Raw genomic sequence first — 22,599 nt, 5'->3', positions numbered from 1 at the left:
ATCTCAATAGAAATAAAATAACGTTAGGTAATTATTTAAGTAGATAATACGCGATATCTATATTGATGAAAAATAATAAATATTGATGAAATAATTAAGATATGCATAAGCTGACCGTACACCATCGTTACATAAATAAGGAAAAAACCTTTATTTTATTAGTATGAAGTTGGCCTTTAACAAAAGGTTTATAACATGGTTGGTGCTGGAGCTTAGTTAAATACTGCATGGTCCATTTTCCATGTGCTAAGGTTCTACAAAATATCGCATATCGCGTACCTATTTGATTCTTAAAAATGATTGTTGAGTCTTCTGTAATCCTTTGAAAAAATGAATATTTACATGTGGACATGTGGTGAGCAGGGGCGAATTTATGTATATAATTTGGGTCATGTAAACACATGGTCACTCGATTAAACTCGATATATTACGTGTATAATTCTGAAAATATATCTAATATTAACTGAAAGAATACATGTTCAAATCAGGTTAAGCGGAGCACTAGTTAGGGGCTATGTTTATATCCTCAAGGTCTTGGGATCAACCTCAGCTCCCGCACGTTTTTGTTTTTTGCTTTTATTTTCTAAAGCATCCTTTTAACCCTCCTTTTTATATTATTTTAAATCATTTTTCTTCTATAATTCTAATTACCCAAAAGTAAAAAATGTGTTTCTTTATTATATTACATCAGATGATTTTCCCCCTTTATTTCTAATTTATCAAGTCTCAAAAGGCAAAAGAAATCAAAAAACCCCATGGCGCTAAGCTGCAACGATGAAAAACAACTTACTTCATAAAAAAAATGTAATTAATTATCTTTTGATCGCCAAGTTGATGTCATTATGAAATTTTATATCTTATCTTAAATGCAATGGTGAACACATCCTCTTAGATTCGCCTCTGGTGATGAGTACACTCTTTTATTCACAGTATATGTTTTAACATTTTATCATCAATAATTTGGGCAATTATTGAAAGTTAATTGTTGAAATAAAGGTATGTTTCCTTCTGTTATTTATTTTATAATTGGTTGCAAGTGGTCACTATTGTTTTTCCATATTTAAGCAAACGTGATAAAAGGGCATTATACATTAGAAGATAAAATTAAAACAAAAATGTTACCCTAGGATCACTAATGTCACGACCCTACCAGTGGGCCATGACGGGTACTCAGAGCTGACCACCGAGCACCACTCATCGTGCTACCTACCATACTCAACCTGGACATACATCAACCTCAACACAAGATTCATCATGAAACAATCTCCAAATATCTCCCAAAGCATGCATGTATGCATAAGCCCACGAGGCTACAAAAATGATGCACAGAATATACATGGAAGGAGTCACTCAACATCTACAACCCACATATAAGTATCTACGAGTCTCTAACTGAAGTACTGAAATTATAAGGACGGGACAGGACCCCGCCATGCTCCCAATACGTACACAAAAGAATATACTAGTAAGTAGCACCTCCGGAGTAGTGGAGCGCTCTTGCAAGTCTGCTGAGAAAGCTCCTAAGCGTCTGCGTCGTCTCCCTATCTACCTGTGGGCATGAGCACAGCGTCCATGAAGAAAAGGATGTCAGTACGAACAATGTACTGAGTATGTAAGACATGTACAACAGCATAATAAAGACATAAAGAAACATAATGCGAGGAGCAAACCTGTAACTGGTTGCCTCTTAAGGCGGAGTCATGCATGCTAACTTTTCTAATAAAAATAATATCATGTCATACATATATAAGCTGCCCAACCATATAGGTATGGTGTGATCATCATTAGCCCGCGTCCAGGCCTCTCGCGTCCGGGGTATAAGCTGCCCATTGCAGTGGTGTGTCTGGCCGGCTGCCTATAGGGCGGCGCGGTGTTATACTGCCCGGTCATGTAGGCACGGTGTGATCATACATAAAAATAACATAAGCATGCATGAGAGCCCAAGTAAAAGCTACAGCTCTATCGGAGAACACCATACCAAGCGTGTTTCTGTACATTATTTTCTCTATTCTTTTCTAACTTCCCTTGCTATCATTATGTTATTGCGTACTGACTTTTGCATCCTAATATCATAAAAACAATTAAACAATCTCTTCTAACGCAAGATTCAATGATTAAATTAGTAAAAATCTGTACACGTAATGACTTATAAATTCAAGAACTTCAATCTTGTGACACTTGATCCATTTAATGAGTTTGCCCCTAGAGTTGGATTACTTGCAAGTTGCAATTACTTTGGTAATTGGTGCAGTTGGAAAACGCTCTTTTTTACAGTTTTACCTAATAAAAGAGAAACAACGAATCAAGTATTTGACAGTCCAGATAGTTAATCATGTGAATGATCCAGAATTCAGAAATAAAACTGAGCCATCCTTGTGAGAATTTTATGCTAAAAAGTTGAGATATCCATTTTCTAGAGGCTTTCAGCAATGCCATATCTTAACATTAAAGCAAAGTATGTATTATCATATCGACCTCATCCAAGTGGATTTTTTCATTAATTTTCCTTGTATAAAACCCTGCTCGATTCTAGACCTTGCCATTGGAATTGCCAACTCCAGCTTAATGTTACTTGTTATGATTGGTACTCCCTCTGCCCCCTAATAAGTGTTACCTTAGCCAAAAACATGCATATTAAGAAACCAATAATGTAATATAAAGTTTACCAAATTACCCCTATAAAATAAAAATAAATTACTTTTACCTTTTGATTAGAGCTTGCACAAGAGGTAAACCTTTTGACATTGGAAATCCAACAATACCAAGTTACTATGTGGTTTTTCCAATCATCATTTAGATGTTACTTTATTGTCTAAGGGTATAATTGAAAAAATCGAGTCAATTTATGTCTTGATTTCTTAAGGTGACACTTATTATGAGATAATTCTTTTTGGTTAAGATGACACTTATTATGAGACGGAGGGAGTAATATTTATTATTTTTGTTATTAATTGGAGAAGAGCGCAAAGAAGACAGCTGAGACTGAATACGCAACGAACAGTGATAAAGGCATCCTTTAGTAAGGGGTGGAAAAAAAAAAGTAAAGCCTTAAAAGCACCACATTATTAGATTAATTAAAACTCGCTTACAAGACTAATTGTGATAATAGGCCGACACTAATTACCTAAACTCTTGCAGACAGTGTGTTATACCTGGCAACCTCAACGGGGGTGTATTCTTTTCTGTTAGAAGAGGTGAATTTGTGAGTTTATTCAATTAATTACCTTTTCCCAATAGAAAAGTGAATGGAAAATGGCCATTATGTTGAATAGATGACAGTTCCTTGCCTCAGTATCGACTGCACCAAACATTGACTTTCCAGAGAACTATACACAATCTTAACCAAGAAAATACATCAATAATTTTCCATCATTTCTTGCACTCAATCACTTAAACCAAACATTTCTTTCATTTTTATAAATTTCTTGTGATAGTGAGCCTTCTTAAATCTCATCTATAAAAGCAGGCTCAAAACAAGAGTCTCAGCAATAAGTTCAACTAAATCTAAAGTCTTTTTTTGGTAGTAGTTTGGTCTTTTAACCATGAACTCTTCAAGCCAAGCAAAAGCAGTACCATTGATCATGGCCCTATTATTTATGCTGCTAATTCTCTTACTTGCACCAACTTCAGAAGGTGCTATCTCTTGTGGCACTGTGATTAGCAACGTTAAGCCATGCCTCAGCTATTTACAAGGTACTGGTGGGAAGCCACCACAACCTTGCTGTGCTGGTTGTCAATCTCTTTCATCTGCTGCTGCAACTACTGCAGATAGACAGGCTGCATGCACTTGTCTCAAGAATGCATATCAAAAGATCAAAATAAATGGTCAACTAGCACAGGGTCTTCCTAAGAATTGTGGAATCTCCTTGTCCGTCCCTATCTCACTCAGTGTTGATTGCACCAAGTACTATTACTCTTCCCTTAATTAAAGTCATTTTTCTTATAAAATATTTTTCAAGAAATGTTACCTAGAATATATTTTTAGGAAATGATCTTTGTTTAGTTGGTGGGTGAAAAATATCGTTCGAAAAGAATGCATATATATTACTCTACAAATTAACAATATTAATAAATTGAATAGTGTTCTGATAAAACTTAGTATTAGAGATTGATAATAATGTCTAAATATTGGTTGAAGCAAATGAATGAAATTAAAGGCTTAAATAGTTGTAAGGAATTAAAAAGACTTTTGTCACAAGTGAGGGAAGTCATTTTTTTTTAAGTAGAAAACATTTTCATTTCTTGTGGTTGACTACAAGCAAAATTTTTCCTCAAAAATAAAGACTTTTGTCACACAAGTGAGGGAAGTCATTTCTTTTTTAAGTAGAAAACATTTTTATTTCTTGTGGTTGACTAAAAGCAAAATTTTTCCTCAAAAATAACTTTCTTAGTACCAAATACAGCCCCAAAACAAAAAAATAAAATAAAATAGCCATGTCAGATGAGGTAGACACATTAAAGCACGTGATAAGATGTCCATAACCACAAGTATTTGCACTAAAATGATGAATTTTCGTTGGGCAATATTATCATCTCGGAGAACACCATACCAAGCGTATGGGACGCCGTGGTGTGCGAGGTGTCAGTGCAAATTCAATAGGGGTCTGTACATATCAAGGTCTCTAAAAATCTTGCTTGGCATGATGTGCCGTGCCGTGCGTCGTGCTGATTCATTCTCAAGGTTGACTGATGAAAATTCAATTTTCTGAAGATTCCTGTTTGTATGGCATGTGGAGTGTCACGTCGTTGGCGTGACAAGGGTATGTCGGTCCATTCCGACTCAGTTTTGGCCCTAGGGTGGGCGTTCGGTTCGGTTCGATTTCGATTTTTGAAAGTGGACACCGAACACCGAATCGGATTAGTTCGGTTCAGTTTTTTAAAGTGGTTCGATTCGGTTTTTTCTGTTCGGTTTCGGTTTTTTCATATTCAGTTTTTTTGGCATGGGCATTTAACTTTTTATGGTTTTAAGCAAATTCTTGTGGTAAGTTAAAAACTATCAACCCCACATTAGTAAAAACTGAAACTTGCATAGTTGCATTAAACGAACCACCAGACACCAACATTGATCAATTAAACAACCAAACAAAAGAAATTCTTCACCAGGCACCAACATTGATCAATGGACTTCACCACTTTTCATCATTAAGAGCCTTAACTAGTTACGCAAAGTGCAGCCGCCGCCGGAAGGAGTGAAATTGCCGCCGGTGTGAGGAACAGAGTGAAGACTGAAGTGCGGACTGTGGGTGTGGACTGGAGTGTTGAAGCGTGAGGGATATGGAACTAGGGTTGATGAAATGGGAACTAAAAGGGATGGACTTGGGTTGGAAGAAAATTATTTGGGCCTAAGATTTGAGAGTAAGTGGTCTCTGTAATATATTTTTCTTTGGTGCCCATATAGTAAATGTTCGGTTAAACCGAAATATTGAAGAACCGGTGACCCGGAACCGAACACCGGAAAGAAATACGGATTTATTATAAAAATAAAATTAAAACCGAACCGAAAAACCGAATTATATCGGTTCGGTCCGATTTTTCGATTTTCAACATTTATTTTCAGACCTAGTTTTGGGTCATTAAGGGTGCTTTGGTCTTCAAGGCATTTCAGCACAGTATAAATACATTCTAAACATGTTTTTAAGGAACTTTTGACCTACGAAATCAGAATGATGTCTAGAGCACGTTGGAGCAAGAATTCATAAAGTTTTTATTTTTCTTTCATCTAATTTTTGTAATTGATGATTTTATGACTTGTGATATTTGTGACATGAGCATGCGGGGCTAGTTCCTTAATTCTAGAATTGTGGGATACTCATGGTTGTGGTAGTTGAAGCTTGAATTGAAGTTTGATTATCAATATTGATTTTATTTATTCATATCATGTTCTTAAACATTTGATTGCTCGTTCATCAATTAAATATTATTAACGAAGCCATAATTGAACTTGGAAAGGAAAATTTTGATTGCATGTAGGATTGACTATGAAAAGTTCTTGAATCCAGGCCTCGAAAAATAGATTCACAGCTACAACAACAATATATCCAGTGAAATTTCATAAGTGAGGTCTGGAGTAGGATGTACGCGAATCTTATCCTTAAGATAAAAATATAACTACCCGCCTTGCTCAGTAGTTATATAGGAATAACAAGTGTGTTCTTGTTATATTTGGTTCCATAGAAATATAAGCATTAGATTAACCTGAATATGTGAGTAAGAACTCAGAAGATTCCTATGAGCAAAATAAACCTGGTGACTAATAAACAAGATAACATAACTAGTCAATTTAAGTGAATACTCGACAGGATTAGTTGTCTACTTGTAACCATGGAATCTTATCTCTTAATTAAATTCAAATCGAAAGTACAAATATTTGTTGTGATCTAAAGACGTGACAATTAGTTTACAAATTTTGTATTAGTTACAACAAACAGTACATTTGATAACATTCGTGAATAAATAGTCCGTAATTCTTTAATCATAACTAAGCTAATAACAAGTCTACATGGGAACGATACTTTATTTCATCACTTTATTACTTGTCAACCACGTATATTTGTGTGTCAATTTGATCCCGATCACTGAAAGAAAATCCAATAATTGTGACGGGCAAATCTTTCACAAATCATGTTTTGTGAGAGATTTGTAACGAAACAACAATCGTCATATGATCCCTTGTCGTAAATTCTTTTTACGAATTTCTTATTTTGTCTTCTTTTTTTTTTTTTTTTTGTGACAGACTTGTGACAGAGGTCCCATCAAAAAATTGCGTGGATTGACCTTCATATGGACTGTTCTTTAATTTTTGTCCTCAAATCGCTGGTCTTTAACTTTTTTTCCTTACTTCTCATTTAATGAAATTTTGTGGGCCAAAGTACTCTTATTCATTGGTCTATGAAATCAGAGATTCTGGGTTCGAGCCCAGCAGGGTGGAAAAAAAAAATCACAAGGCAAGGTTTTTATAGAAACTATGCCTATCCGGGACAAAGTTATGCCTCAAGGCATAGTTCGGTAGGATAACTTAATTTTTACAGAACTATGCCGGACAAGGCATAGTTTCTATGTAACTTAATTTCTATTTTTATACCTTGTCCGGCATAATTCTGTAGAAATTAAGTTATACTACAAAACTATGCTTTAAAGCATAGCCTGAATGACATATTTCTATGAAAACCTTGCTTTGCGAAAATATTTTTTTTTAACTCTGCTGGATTCGAACCTAGAATGTGAGAGATATTTTCGATCACTTTTTTATTACTTAAAGTGCCGAAAGACAAAACTTAAAGATCAGCAATTTGAAGTACAAAACTTAAAGACCAATCCCCCCCCCCACCCTCACCCCAACCCCCAACCCCGGCGAAATAGGACATTTGTGCGAATGACTCAGTTGCCATAACCAAATTGCGGAGCCTGTTGGGCTTGATTCTGTCACATACTTTTGATGGACTTTTGACAAACTATGTTTGTCATAAAATTTTGTGACAGATCATTTCCGTTACAATTTTTTTGTGTAAACCAGAACATTTGTGAAAGAATATTTCCCTCATAACAAATTTGTGAAGAAATGTTTTCGTCACTGATCTAGCGTTTGATTAAAATCGGTGACAACTGACAAGAAACATCATACATTTAAATATTAAGCTGCCACATTTAATAAAAAATAATTACACCAAATTAACTGAAACGTCAAATAATTAATAATATTTACTGAAATATAACAGCATAATTTTATGCACCACTCCGCCGATTTCACAGGGTCTATGTTAGCCAACATTAACAAATTGGCGTCATATATCCTTTTTAGTTCGACAATATGGTTACCTTGTTACTAGCCTTGCGTTAATTGATCACATAAATTAATACAAGATAAACAAAAAAAAAAAAAATCGTTTCTTCAACCCTATCTTTAATAATCTAGCTATTAGTACACTTGCTAAACTCGTCATTGTAAAAATAGGCAATAGCTCTCAAAGCTCTGAATTTAAAACCTGCGAAGTGGATAATATATGGTATCTTTTTTTTTTCTTTCTTTTGAAAATGTGTGGACCATAAATAACGTAGCTGTTGGTTTAAATCGTTATATCCTAAGTTTAAATGCGATGATTTGTCCATTTTCCTCTTCCCAAGCAAATTACGTAAAAGAAATTCAAACAAGAGCTAAATAACAGGTAAAGCTTACATTTGAAACCCCCAAATCTCTCCATAACTATAGGAATAATAACAGTAGTATATTTTAGGAAAAAATGCCTCCCAATCTGTTTATGCAATGAAAATTCAAACGCAGATTATGATACAAACCAGAAAATCAGGAGTGGATAAATCTTAACAGCTCCAAAAACACTGATTATATTGTTTTAATACAGCTTAACACTACATGTGTATATATACATTCTCCTATTCCGTTACCTTTAGTTTTCCTCCCAGAAACTAGAAATTCATTAAGGTTTTCATAAGGTAGTGCTGGCATTGCATTTTGGATTCGCGCTGAAAGTCCCACATTAAGGGTAAAACTCTCCCTAACAGAAGATCCAAAGAATACGGAAGAGCTGCGACGCTTTCGACGGCTATGATGATGTCGTCAGTATTTTCGTCTCAGCTCTTTCTGCTACTACGCATTCTCTTCAAGGTACTATTGAGCACACACTCTTTCTCCATTCCATGCAAAAGTTTTTCTCTGTCCATGTTATATTAGTCTTTTGTCTTTCAAATATAATAGACTATCCATTGTTGTTATTATTATCAATTCTTAATACTCCACTGCTTTTCATCACTTACCAAACCGAAGAAATAAGTGAAATGGATATATAACTTATCTTTTAAAAAAGTGTGTTCGAAAAATATTTTCTATTGCTAGATATTTTTCAGCGCCAAAGACACTAGGTGCAACTGGAAAACAACAATTGGAGAAAAATGAAGTTACCATTTCCATAGTTTCGATGTCTTTCGGGCCGGATGTATTCCGGGTAGGGTCATTTGCTCGATTACCTTTCAAAGGCACTTGTCTTTAATTTTTCTCCTCAAATTGGTAATTTTTACTTTTTACCCTTCGCCTAATACCATGAGGTTTGGAGTTCAAATCCCGGCTCAGTCAAAAAAAAAATCGCAATGTAGAGTTTTGTAGCAAAGTTAGGCCTCATGCAGAATTTAAATTTTGCATGTGAGGTAGAGTTTTGCATGTAAAACTCTGCCTTAAGAATCTAAACTTCTGTCTTGTGATTTTTTTTTTTAATGAGTTGAAATTCGAACAAAAAATTGTAGGGTATTATGCGAATGACAAAAATTAAATAACACCGATTGAAGACCAATGCTTTTGAAGGGAAATCCAAACAAAAAAATGTTCCAGTACGGGGAATTGGACCAACGTACGAGTACTAACTAGCTTAGTGGGCCTACCCAAAGAAAAACTGAGAAATTCGCCCTAGGATGAACGAAGCGGGGTGGGGAACGATATATATTTACCTGTATCGAATGTTTACACTAAATTAATTGATTTAATTTTAGCTGTTAAGAATTAAAGTGAAATTACACATTACTAATCAAAATTATGTAACACATATAATCTTGGTTTGATATAAATAACGAGTAAATTTTTTGCGAGAGTGGTTAGTTGATGTTGTCAAGTTGCGGATCTAGCAGCTTCTTTGAAAGTGTTTACGAAAACATTTAAGAAAGCCTAATATAACAAAACACGTTAACAGAATGAAATTCACAAGAAAAACGTGGAAAATAAAAGTGTATGACTTTTTCTCAGCTACGTCAAAAGCAAGAATCCTGTGGCATATTTCTATTCCTTGATGTATGAACAATTATTTCAAAATTAATCAAAACTAACCACCGGACGGTGAGTGTATTAATAATATTCACCATCTCAAACATAAAATTTCATTGGAATACTTGTCATTTGAGTTACTTTAGGGGAGGGGGGAGGGGGGTTAGAGAGCTGTTTTTGTACCTAGGGTGACTACTAGTCGATTTAGAGATGAAGATTCAAATTTCAACTAAGATAAAAAATATTATGTGATTTTTTCCCATCTATCTAAGATTTAATAAACAAAATTACCCACTATGTATTTGTACAGATAAGAGGTCAGATTTTTTATAAAATAACTTAAATTCGTAAAAGGTGACCTAGACACTAACATCATATCAAAAGAGAGTACGGTTTGTCGGGGCGAAAGAAGATCGAGAACCAAGATACATAAATCAATGATCATAATATATACTAAAATTATAGTAGGATAAAATGTGAATAACTATGTGTTAAAAGTGCAAAATGTAAATAACACGTAGGCATTTAATTAAAGTTGTCACCTGCTAATTAATAAAATAAAATGAAAGCAATCGGAGATTATAGTTCAAATCTCAATAGAAATAAAATAACGTTAGGTAATTATTTAAATAGATAATACCCGATATCTATATTGATGAAAAATAATAAATATTGATGAAATAATTACGATATAAGCACACCATCATTACATAAATAAGGAAAAAACCTTTATTTTATTAGTATGAAGTTGGCCTTTAACAAAAGGTTTATAACATGGTTGGTGCTGGAGCATAGTCAAATACTGCATGGTCCATTTTCCATGTGCTAAGGTTCTACAAAATATCGCCATATCCCGTACCTATTTGATTCTTAAAAACGATTGTTGAGTCTTCTGTAATCCCTTGAAAAAATGAATATTTACATGTGGACATGTGGTGAGTAGGGGCGAATTTATGTATATAATTTGGTTTATGTAAATACATGGTCACTCGATTAAACTCGATATATTACGTGTATAATTCTGAAAATATATCTAATATTAACTGAAGGAATACATATTCAAATCAGGTTAAGTGGAGCACTAGTTAGGGGCTATGTTCATATCCTCAAGATCTTGGGATCAACCTTAGCTCCTGCACGTTTTTGTTTTTTGCTTTTATTTTCTAAAGCATCCTTTTAACCCTCCTTTTTATATTATTCTAAATCATTTTGCTTCTATAATTCTAATTACCCAAAAGTAAAAAACGTGTTTCTTTATGATATTACATCAGATGATTTTTTTTCCCTTTATTTCTAATTTACCAAGTCCCAAAAGGCAAAAGAAATCAAAAAAACCTATGGCGCTAAGCTGCAACGATGAAAAACAACTTACTTCATAAAAAAAATGTAATTAATTATCTTTTGCTCACCAAGTTGATGTCATTATGAAATTTTATATCTTATCTTAAATGCAATGGTGAACACATCCTCTTAGATTCGCCTCTGGTGATGAATACACTCTTTTATTCACAGTATATGTTTTAACATTTTATCATCAATAATTTGGGCAATTATTGAAAGTTAATTGTTGAAATAAAGGTATGTTTCCTTCTGTTATTTATTTTATAATTTGGTTGCAAGTGGTCACTATTGTTTTTCCATATTTAAGCAAACGTGATAAAAGGGCATTATACATTAGAAGATAAAATTAAAACAAAAATGTTACCCTAGGATCACTAATGTCACGACCCTACCAGTGGGCCATGACGGGTACTCAGAGCTGACCACCGAGCACCACTCATCGTGCTACCTACCATACTCAACCTGGACATACATCAACCTCAACACAAGATTCATCATGAAACAATCTCCAAATATCTCCCAAAGCATGCATGTATGCATAAGCCCACGAGGCTACAAAAATGATGCACAGAATATACATGGAAGGAGTCACTCAACATCTACAACCCACATATAAGTATCTACGAGTCTCTAACTAAAGTACTGAAATTATAAGGACGGGACAGGACCCCGTCATGCCCCCAATACGTACACAAAAGAATATACTAGTAAGTAGCACCTCCGGAGTAGTGGAGCGCTCTTGCAAGTCTGCTGAGAAAGCTCCTAAGCATCTGCGCCGTCTCCCTATCTACCTGTGGGCATGTGCACAGCGTCCATGAAGAAAAGGATGTTAGTACGAACAATGTACTGAGTATGTAAGGCATGTACAACAGCATAATAAAGACATAAAGAAACATAATGCGAGGAGCAAACCTGTAACTGGTTGCCTCTTAAGGCGGAGTCATGCATGCTAATTTTTCTAATAAAAATAATATCATGTCATACATATATAAGCTGCCGGACCATATAGGTATGGTGTGATCATCATTAGCCCGCGTCCAGGCCTCCCGCGCTCGGGGTATAAGCTGCCCATTGCAGTGGTGTGTCTGGCCGGTTGCCTATAGGGCGGTGCGATGTTATACTGCCCGGCCAGAGGCGGATCCAGGATTTGAAGTTTCCGGGTGCCATGCGTCATTCAATCAATTTGGGCTTCGTGTCGGATTATTCGTCTTTTCGAACTTTGATTCGGGTTATTTGTCTTTTCCGATGAAACATTTATTTATAGCAATATACAAGAAAAATTACAACTTTTATACATAAATGTACAAAACTCACAATCAAGATTACAACTTTTATACGTAAATGTACAAAACCCACAAGCAAAATGACAACTTTTATACATAAATGTACAAAATTCACAAGCAAGATTACAATTTTAACACAAAAAAGCATTTTTGTAAGAAAAAAAAAAAACTCAAAAGAAATCAAGAAAGAAAGACGAAAAGATCCTTACAATGGGTCAATGGAGGAAGCAGCCGAATGGGATTTTGGCTTTGGAGCAATGAAGAGGGTTTGTTTAGTTGATGAGAATTGAGAAGAGAGGGTTTGTTTCTTTGATGAGAATTGAGAAGAGAGAGAGGGTTGTGTCTTTTTTTAAATGAGAAGGAAGAGAGGGAAAGTTCTATTTTTAACTTTAAGAAATAAAAAAGTCAAAGATTAATAAATTAAATTAAGTCAACAAAGATTGCTACTACTCATTGTTGTCTGTTGAGCAGCAAGGGTTAAAAAAAAAGAATTTTATGCAGCCGCTGGGGCTCGATCCCGCGACCAGAGAGCAGGAATCAAAGCCTCTGTCCACTGGCACCAGCGGGTTACTTTGTAGTGGGGTGCCACTGTAAATATTTGTACATAGCTTCTGTATATATTCATATATATACACAGGGTTTCGGGTGAAGCTTGCGGGTGGCGTGGCACCCCCCCCCCCCCCCCCCCCGGACCCTTAATAGATCTGCCCCTGTGCCCGGCCATGTAGGCACAGTGTGATCATACATAAAAATAACATAAGCATGCATGAGAGTCCAAGTGAAAGCTACAGCTCTATCGGAGTGACGTAAGGTCGGTAACCTCCGATTATGTTATGGAATAGTTATGATCGTCATAGCTCACCTTGAATGAACTAGTAACATGAGGTGAGACTAACAACAAGAAGCATCATCAATGAAATCATAAAGATAAGAATATCGAGCTCATCATAGCATCATTATTATCATGGAACATATCTCATCTCTATCTCATAAGAAGCCCTTAAAAACCTTTGACCTTCATCTTTAGGATGTAAGAAGATCATGGGAATGTAGAAAAGGAATCACAAAATAAGAGTCATGCCTTTGAATGAAGGGACTAGCCTTACATACCTTTACGTCTCTCTAATTTTGCCGACTAAACGCTTCCCTCCAAGTTCACAATTCTACATTCAAGAGAATTCGTACTAAGATTAGATAACCGGAAACATACTTGAAGCTAAGCTAAGGCGACTAAGGGCTAACGAAAATTGGGCAGCACCTCCTTTGTTTCTACAACTTTCTCCATATAATATAACACCAAACATCAATAACAACATCCATAGTATCATAATCAATAAACTTTGTTAAGCTAGACATTATTCAATTCTCAAATTTCCCTCTCAAAGTCATCCCTAACCATAGTTACCACCCAACGTCGTATTCATTCACATATAATGCTTCTTTAACATCCTTAATATCATTCATAACAAGATTATACCCATAACATGTCAAGAACTATCATTCAAGTCAAGTCACTATTCAAGAATACCACTATTTTCATATTTGAACTCCATATTCTACTTTCTTCCTCAATCCAAGTCATTCAAGAATTCAATACTCTTATTAGCGTAAAATGAATACAAAACTCACCTTTGATCGTGTAGGAATGGGCTTTGGATGAAAATACTTCACTTGGAGAAAAACCCCAACTTCAATTCCCAAGGAAATCTTGACTTGTATCAACCCTAGTGAGCATCCATGTACTTGATCCTACCAACTCTTGATGTTTAACCCTTGATTTCTCTTGGATATATGTAGGATGTTCTAGAGCCTTCTTGAGGTGTGGAGAATGAGTGAAATGAAAAATGAGGACTTAGGGGTCTCTTTTTATAAAAATTAAAAGCTGCCTGACGAAGATTATACGGACCCTTATACGGTCCGTATAAGTGACCGTATAATACCTCCAGTGAAAGACCCCTCTCTGGACAGGTTATACGGTCCCTTATACGGACCGTATAAGTTATACGGGCTGTATAAGTGGTCGTATAACTCACAATTTTCGAAATTGCTCCCGTTGTTTCGTTTAACTTCCAATCCTTATGGAACCTTCTTAACACTTGTTTAACACTTCATTAACTATCTAAGGAGCATTATAACTCTTCCTCAAGACATTATCAGATCAACATTAGCTCGGTACTTTTCAAAACCTTTCCAAAACACGACTTATACTTCGCCTTCCTCAACGAACTTTCTTCTCTTGCCTCAAATGTCTTTGGAATCTTAATTAGAATCGTTAAGAACCGCTTCTTACTCGTAGGGACATCATATACATCTTACCCTGCGTTAGTCTACTTACGGCACATCGACATGAAATTGTTATGAGGTGTAACAACTAATATCCCTGTATGTGAAAGTTGTATATGAAAGTTGTATATTCTTCTAGATGGGTACTAGTACTCTAGTATGCTACTCCCACTGTCTCAATTATGGGCACATTTTCTTTTTTAGTCCGTGCCAGAAAGAATATCTTCTTTCTATATTCAAAATAATTTAACCTTATGAGATGATTTACAGCCACACAAATATCTAATAATTTTTTGGATAAGAAATTTTAAAAGTTTTCTTTTCTTTCTTAACTCCCGTGCCTATTCAAATGATGTCACATAAATTGAGAAGGATGGAGTACTTGGCAGTTGGTACTCGGAAAAATATTCTATTTTAACTAAAAGGTTATTTTTGGTAGCTAACGGTTCTAGTGTGAATTGAGAATAAGAAAAAAAAAAACTACAAATTGGAAATATATATAAATTTTATTAAAAAACGTTATTCGCATAACAACACGCGAAGGATATTCTTATCAGCACTCATCATGACTCATGCGTGATGAAACATAACGTGCAAATCTTAATAACGAACTTCGCTTTTAAGTATGTCTAAGAACTTAGCTTGAAGAGTATTACACTTATAGTAAACCAAAATAAATTAAAGAATAGAACAATCACTATACTATGATAAAATTTGCGTTACCTTTCGCCCAAGAGGAAAATATTAATCTCATGTTTTAGTGATTTATTAATTTAATCAGTTATCACTGACCTCCAATATTATATTGATGACGACTCTTTTACTTTTAAGCCCTCTGGACTTCATTAATATGTATTTAAGAGACCACTTCCTAACTGTATCGATTATTAATCTATGATTAGTTGTTGCCGTTATGTGTAGAACTTATTCTTTTACTTCCTTGTTTAATTAAATTGCTTGTTTTTGCACCAAACTTAAGAGAGACATTTAAATTTTGAAATGATTTGTATTTGTAATTGTGGGAACATGTGAGAGCACAAGGAAACTTTTTAATCTTGTAGAAAACTGTATGGTGAAAAGGTTGTACGAGAAAAGAGTAAATGTTGGTCTCATTTGATTTCCTGTAAGCACTATAAGTTGAAAAAAAAAATCAATTTTAAAAAAGTAAACACTATTCTGACATTTTACCAAAAATGCCAACGATGAATTTGGACTTTGAACCCAAAGATTAGCATCGTTTAGCATATTCTAAAACGTGTAAAACATCATCTAACTAAAGTATATTTATTGCTCGTATGATGAAGATGCTTGTTGACCCTATGATTAAAACCATGATGAAGAAATGTACTTTTTTTTAAGATTAAGTACAGTTGTGAAATTATTAATAAGGTTTAGCTCTACCCTTCTGACCATTGGACTAAAATTTGTAATGTGCAATTTGTAGCGTTAAAAGGCAACTCGGTACCCCAAGCATTCCGTGCTAGGTAGTAAATTCAAAATATAAAGAAGTAAACACACAAATGGATAAGGAGATTGAACATCTACTATATATACATATCAAATAATTGATCTTATATATATAATGTAATTTTTCAGCAATGGGGATCCGGATTCACCCCTTGCGCCCCCTAGTTCCGTGATTGAATGTAATGTAGACAGTATATATAAATTTCTAACTTGTAAAACAAAGCATAGAAGCCAAGATATTGGTAGGTATGCTCTTGATGATATTGTCAACGACTAGGAAGATAAGTTTGTCAAGACTGGGAAAACTATTTTAGTATATATATAACCATCACGTTAAGGTTTTATTGCACGATTCATCCATTGATCTCTTCTTTAAATCATAGCTATTTCTTCATTTACATTATTCAACTTCTCTTTTGCAGAATATATTTGTTGCTTGCCTCATTTTATTCATTGTACTTCCTTCTAGTCATTCCTTGAAAGATTCAACTATGGGGAACATCATCAATAGAAGTTCAAATCAGGATGATGTCAAGGTGTCACTCCCAATTGATAATCCCTTCATGCTTCCTTCTCCATTGCCCACTTGGCCTTCAGGTACTTTTTCTTAATCATGGGGCAGTCTTCCATTATCTTATATTATGATTTTTTCTTTATTAGCATCTGCTCGATTGCAAGATTGTTTAAGGCTTGCTTAACGAACATTTAAGCCTAAAGTTTGGTGAAGCCCAAGTTGTGCGCTTCACCTCGTTTAGCTGACGCTTTAGTGTATCTAGATGGAAGGGCGTGGCGAACCCATACTCGTCTCCTGGATCATGTATAGTAATGTCTATATTTCTTGAAAGCTACTTTTATATATATATATATATATATATATATATATATATATATATATATATGCGCGCACGCTCAAGCTTAAAGAGTCCTATGGTGCAAAGACTATTAGGTGCACCTTTACAAGTGAAGTTGGGAATTCAAATCCACGTCTGTTGTGTTATTATTTTTTATTTATTTATTTCTCTATAATTAAGCTCAGATTTCAAATTTCACATCTTTGTTATAAAGTACTACCTCCATCTCAATTTATATGACACTTCTTTTTTTTTACCCGGTCCCAAAAAGAATGACAACTTTCTATATTTAGTTAAAATTCAACTTTAAATTTATTTTTTTACCTTTAATGAAATGATTTCTTGCCACAGAAATTTCTATAATTTGTTTTAGACCACAAGTTTCAAAAGTCTTTCTTTTATTTCTTAAACTTCATCCAAGTCAACTACCTTCATATAATATGGGATGGAGGGACTTTTCTTTTTCTTTCTATAGTTATTTTATTTATTCTTTCAAAATTCTCAATAGTTGGACGATTGAAATCACTATTCTACTTTTGTCACGGTAAAATTTTATTTTATCAAATCATATGTCTATATTAAAGCTGATAGCAATAAAAAATTAGCATATAGTCAATAGGGGTTAAGTGGACCCCATAATTTCGACTCACAGTGTAGATATGTTACTGAATTTGTAAAAATAAATTAATTTGACCTATGATTTCAAAAGTGTATTGAGTTCATGGTATGAACTTAAAAGTTTAACCCGTATGTAAATCTTAGATTTACCTCTTCGTAATAGTGCACTGATCCTCCTGAAATTCTGAATTTGTATGCGAATGTATTTTCATCCATGAGCTCTGTCGTTAAGAGCACAACACCCGACAATAAATGTTTTTAACAACGTAACCCGTTAGTTATTTAGAAAATGTCTGAATTTTTAGAGATTTTTTAAATATTTATAGTTACATTTTCTTGCATTACATGTCTATTAGTTACTATTTCTTTCATTTGCGCTTTTTGTCACTTTGCTCTTAAAGCTCCAACAGTCTTTGGCGCTTTTTTCTTGTGGCTACTCTGATCAATTGTTCTGTTTATGTTGATTGCTTAAAAATTAGGTCAAGGCTTTGCTAATGGAGTCATTGATCTTGGAGGACTAGAAGTGGCTCAAATATCATCATTTGCTAAAGTTTGGGCTATCCAAGAAGGTGGACCAGATGATCTTGGAGCTACATTCTTTGAACCATCAAATTTACCAGATGAATTCTTTATGTTTGGATCCTACAGTCAACCTAACAATTTGCCCCTTTTTGGATGGGTTCTTGTTGGTAAAGATTCATCAGGAGATGCTCTAAAAGTGCCAACTGACTATACACTTGTGTGGAGTAGTGAAAACCTGAAAATTAGTCAAGATGGTGTTGGCTATATTTGGCTGCCAATTCCTCCTGAGGGCTATAAAGCTGTTGGCCACGTTGTAACAACATCGCCTCAGAAGCCTTCTCTTGATAAAATTCGATGTGTTCGTTCAGATTTAACCGATGTGTCAGAAACCGATGATTGGATATGGGGAAATGATGGCTTGAACGTGTACTCATCAAGACCAAGAGACAGAGGAATCCATGCTCAAGGAGTGTCTACTGGTGCTTTTGTGGCGTCGAACAATGGAGATGCAAATTCACTAGCTTGTTTGAAAAATGTCAAATCCAATTTATCTGCTATGCCAAATTTGAACCAAGTTCAAGCACTTTTCCAAGCCTACTCCCCTTTGTATTACTTCCACCCTGATGAACAATATTTCCCTTCTTCTGTCAATTGGTTTTTCCAAAATGGAGTATTATTGTTTACCAAAGGGCAAGAATCTGCACCAGTTAATGTTCAGCCAGATGGTTCAAATCTGCCTCAAGGTGGTTCAAATGATGGTGCTTATTGGTTGGACTTGCCAACTGATGATTCAGCAAAAGATCAGGTCAAGAAAGGAGATTTAAATTCTGCCACTGCCTACTTACATATTAAACCAATGTTTGGTGCGACATATACTGATATCGCTCTGTGGCTATTTTACCCTTTTAACGGCCCTGCTAGAGCAAAAATCGAGTTCATCACCATTCCGTTAGGGAAAATTGGTCAACACATTGGTGATTGGGAGCACGTTACGTTAAGGATTAGTAACTTCAATGGGGAGCTACAAGGTGTGTACTTCTCTCAACACAGTGGAGGAAATTGGGTAAGTGCACCTCAACTTGAATTCGGAAATGGTAACAAACCCATGGCCTATTCGTCGTTGCATGGCCATGCTTCTTATTCGGAACCAGGGCGGAATATGCAGGGGAGTGGCAATATAGGCATAAGAAATGACACAGCAAAGGGGCAGGTGATGGACACTGGGGGAAATTATTCAGTGGTTGCTGCTGAATATTTAACAATTGTTGAGCCAGCATGGTTGAACTATGCTAGAGAATGGGGTCCAAAAATTAGCTATGATATTGCAAATGAAGTCGAAAAAGTGGAGAGATTTTTGCCAGGGAAATTGAAGAGGGCTGTTGAGAAACTTGTGAAAGGTCTACCAAATGAAGTTTTGGGTGAGGAGGGACCCACTGGACCCAAGTTTAAGGACATGTGGAATGGTGATGAAAGGGGTTAAACATGGTACTGATTAATATGGGGTTTGCTTTTTTACTTTTTTTATTTTCACACGATTCTTCTATGATTGTATCATCAAATAATCATTTCCCATTTGTTTATTTAGAGAAAGTAGTGTTACATTTAATATTCCATAAAAAGTAGGATTGGTAACCAAGAAAATAAGGTGTCTTACATGTTATAACACAAGTTAGGTGATATGTTAATGTTGGTTTTATATTGTCAATGTGTATATGTCAAATGATACAATAAATTAAACGTAACCAGGGGAAATAGTAGTGTTTAAATGGCTCATTTCCACCTTGACCATTTGCGGAAGACCAATAAAGTTATAGATGTCAAGATACAAAAGGTGCCAAAGCATATAAACATTCGATGCATTACTCCAGAGTTTGCGTAAATTTAACAAGAACAAAAATATGGTTATGTTAGATGCATTAAATATTTTTCTTTCGCTTATATTTGGTTCATCATATGGACAAAACTAGAGAATTTATACTTCTCTTTTATCACATTTCGTCAATAAGTAAATAAGTTTAGAACCAAATTTGATTGTTCAGTTGATATTTCTGCAAATTTTCCAAAGGTTATAGCGCAAATCGTACATGCATGGGAATTGGGATAGAGGTGTTTTTGGTTGATTGATTAATTATCATCTATCCTTATAAAGCAATTTTGTGAAATCATTAGATGGAGACCTAAATAGGTTTTGAACAAGAAGTACAACTAAAAATTGCAAAAAAAAATCGTCTCTGACTCTCTGTAGTTAGCGACATATTAGACACATTTATACATTGCATACACTTTTATACAAGGTAAATATATTTTACATTATTATACACTTTAATACAACATAAATATATTTTTTGTATGGGTATATAACTATTGTACAATAAGGTATGAGGGTGTGTAAATAGTGTTGCAAAAAAAGATTGACTACGTGAATATAAATTGAAAAAGTGGCTAAGTAAGTGCAAAATGTTATGTTGGGCCATACATTTTTGAAAATTCCCCAAAAAATTGAGAACAATGCATACCATTTTTTCGCGTGGATTGGCCTTCTTTTGGGGTGGTCTTTAAATTTTGGCTCTCATATTTTTGGTCTTTAAATTTTAGCCCTTATATTTGAGGTCTTTAAATTTTGGCCCTCATATTTGTAGTCTTTAATTTTTGCCCTTCACTTGAAAAGGTGGACGAATACCTGAGGTTTTGAGTTCGAACCCCAGCTCAGACATAAAATGAAAAAATAATTTGCAAGGCAAAGCTGGGGGGCGTGTATGCCGGATCCGGCATACACTCCTTAAGGAAAAACTAAAGTTATGTCGGATCCGGCATAACTATCCAGCATAACTAAAAGTCTGCCCCATAAGGCAGAACTTTTCCTTAAGGCATAGTTTAGTTATGTCTTATGGGGCATACTTTTAGTTAAGGCATAACCAAAAGTATGTCACATAAGGCAGAACTTTTCCTTAAGACATAGACTTTGCCTTATAAGGCAAACTTTTAGTTATGTCTTAAGAAAAAAGTTCCGCCTTATGGGACATACTTTTAATTATATCTTATGGGACACACTTTATTTGAGGCATAACTAAAAGTGTGCCCCATAAGGTGAAACTTTTCCTTAAAGCATAACTAAAAGTTTGCCTTGAAAAGTAAAAATAAAATAAAATATATGCCTCAACGCAAAGTCTACCCCCTCCGGCAGACTTTTAGTTAATCTGCCGGAGGGGGCAGAGCGAAATTCAAACTCTACCTTACGAATTTTTTTAAAATTTTTGACTGAGCAAGTTTCTAACCCGGAGCCCGTGGGTTTTAGGCGAAAAACAAAAATTTAAGGCCACCAATTTGAGGGACAAAAGTTAAAGACTACCCCAAAAGCAGAATTGCCCATGCATATTCCGCAAAACAAAACTAAAAACCAAATCCAAACGGAGAAAGTGGGCCTTTGGCTGTTTTGAGTGTTTGGCTTTATAACCATAAATTTAGGGTGATTTACAAGAATCGACTTAAAAAGTTTCAAATTTAACTACTTTTTGTTTTGATAGGGTAAACAGAAGCAAAAGTTCTACGCTTAAACAATATGCTCTACAACTTGTGCAGGCCCCTCAATTCTTTGATTTAATTCTAAACTAGCTTTCTCAGCGGGCAGGTAGTTAATGTGTTAACAAAATCTAGCTACCTTAGCTTGATATGACTTTTGTTTAGAATTTAGAAAAACATTATATTGTTAATAAAATTGAATATTAGTCATGAGAAAACCAAGTCCTCTTTAATTAAATTGCATTTGGTACCGAGTAACCACTTCGGAAAAATAAAATCGCCTATTGAATTGGTTGTAAAGCCATTTTTAATGACAACTTTGGGTAATATACGTATTCCTATTAAAAAAAAAAAATATTCGAATACTTTAATGTTGCACGAGGCATATATTTTGGTTCGTCGAGGGTAGGCTTGATGTACAAGTTAAACAGATACCTGTTCAGTAAAATATAATGTAATCCATTCTTGGTTTCATTATCAATGTCCATGTTCATATTTGATTCTCTTATTATGATTTAGTTCTAACTTAAACTAGCTCTAACATATTAATTAAGTACCTTTTAGCACCATATTTTATCTCGAGTACGTAATATCCTTCTTCACTTTAATGGCCATTTGGTGCACTATTCCTTTGTCTTTCCGAGATGGTTGGCTCCTCCCACAAAAAAAAAAAAAAAAAAAAAAAAATGCAGATGTCAAGGCTGGAATTTATCATATAGAGTTAAAAACACCATTATCAAAACAAAACTGTGTCACTTAAAATGAAAAATAATGTCCAAGAACAGATCCTCTATGAGTCAATAATGTACAAATATACAAATAATGGCTTATCTTACTCTAGGCGGATCTATTGTTGTTGAACAGGTTTGGCAAAACCCATTATCTTTGTCTCATACTTTGTATTTGTGTTAATTAATTCATTTATATGTGTAAATAATCTATCCCGAACCGA

At 34.7% G+C, this 22,599-nt stretch overlaps 1 protein-coding gene across 1 annotated transcript; it reads left to right on the top strand.

Annotated features, from left to right (window-relative positions):
* Positions 1-3,200: 3,200 nt before the first annotated feature.
* On the top strand, positions 3,201-19,849 carry LOC132645084 (hypothetical protein At1g04090-like). Its single transcript, XM_060361859.1, has 3 exons — positions 3,201-3,904; positions 16,607-16,734; positions 18,086-19,849. The coding sequence occupies exons 1-3, from the start codon at positions 3,543-3,545 to the stop codon at positions 19,606-19,608; spliced, it is 2,013 nt and encodes a 670-aa protein (XP_060217842.1). The 5' UTR covers positions 3,201-3,542; the 3' UTR covers positions 19,609-19,849.
* The last annotated feature ends 2,750 nt before the right edge of the window (positions 19,850-22,599 follow it).

This window comes from Lycium barbarum, chromosome 6 (genome assembly GCF_019175385.1).
Source record: "Lycium barbarum isolate Lr01 chromosome 6, ASM1917538v2, whole genome shotgun sequence".
In the NCBI taxonomy this organism is placed as follows: Eukaryota; Viridiplantae; Streptophyta; class Magnoliopsida; order Solanales; family Solanaceae; genus Lycium; species Lycium barbarum.
Note: the sequence above shows the minus strand (reverse complement) of the source record. Positions and strands in the feature narration are given on the sequence as shown.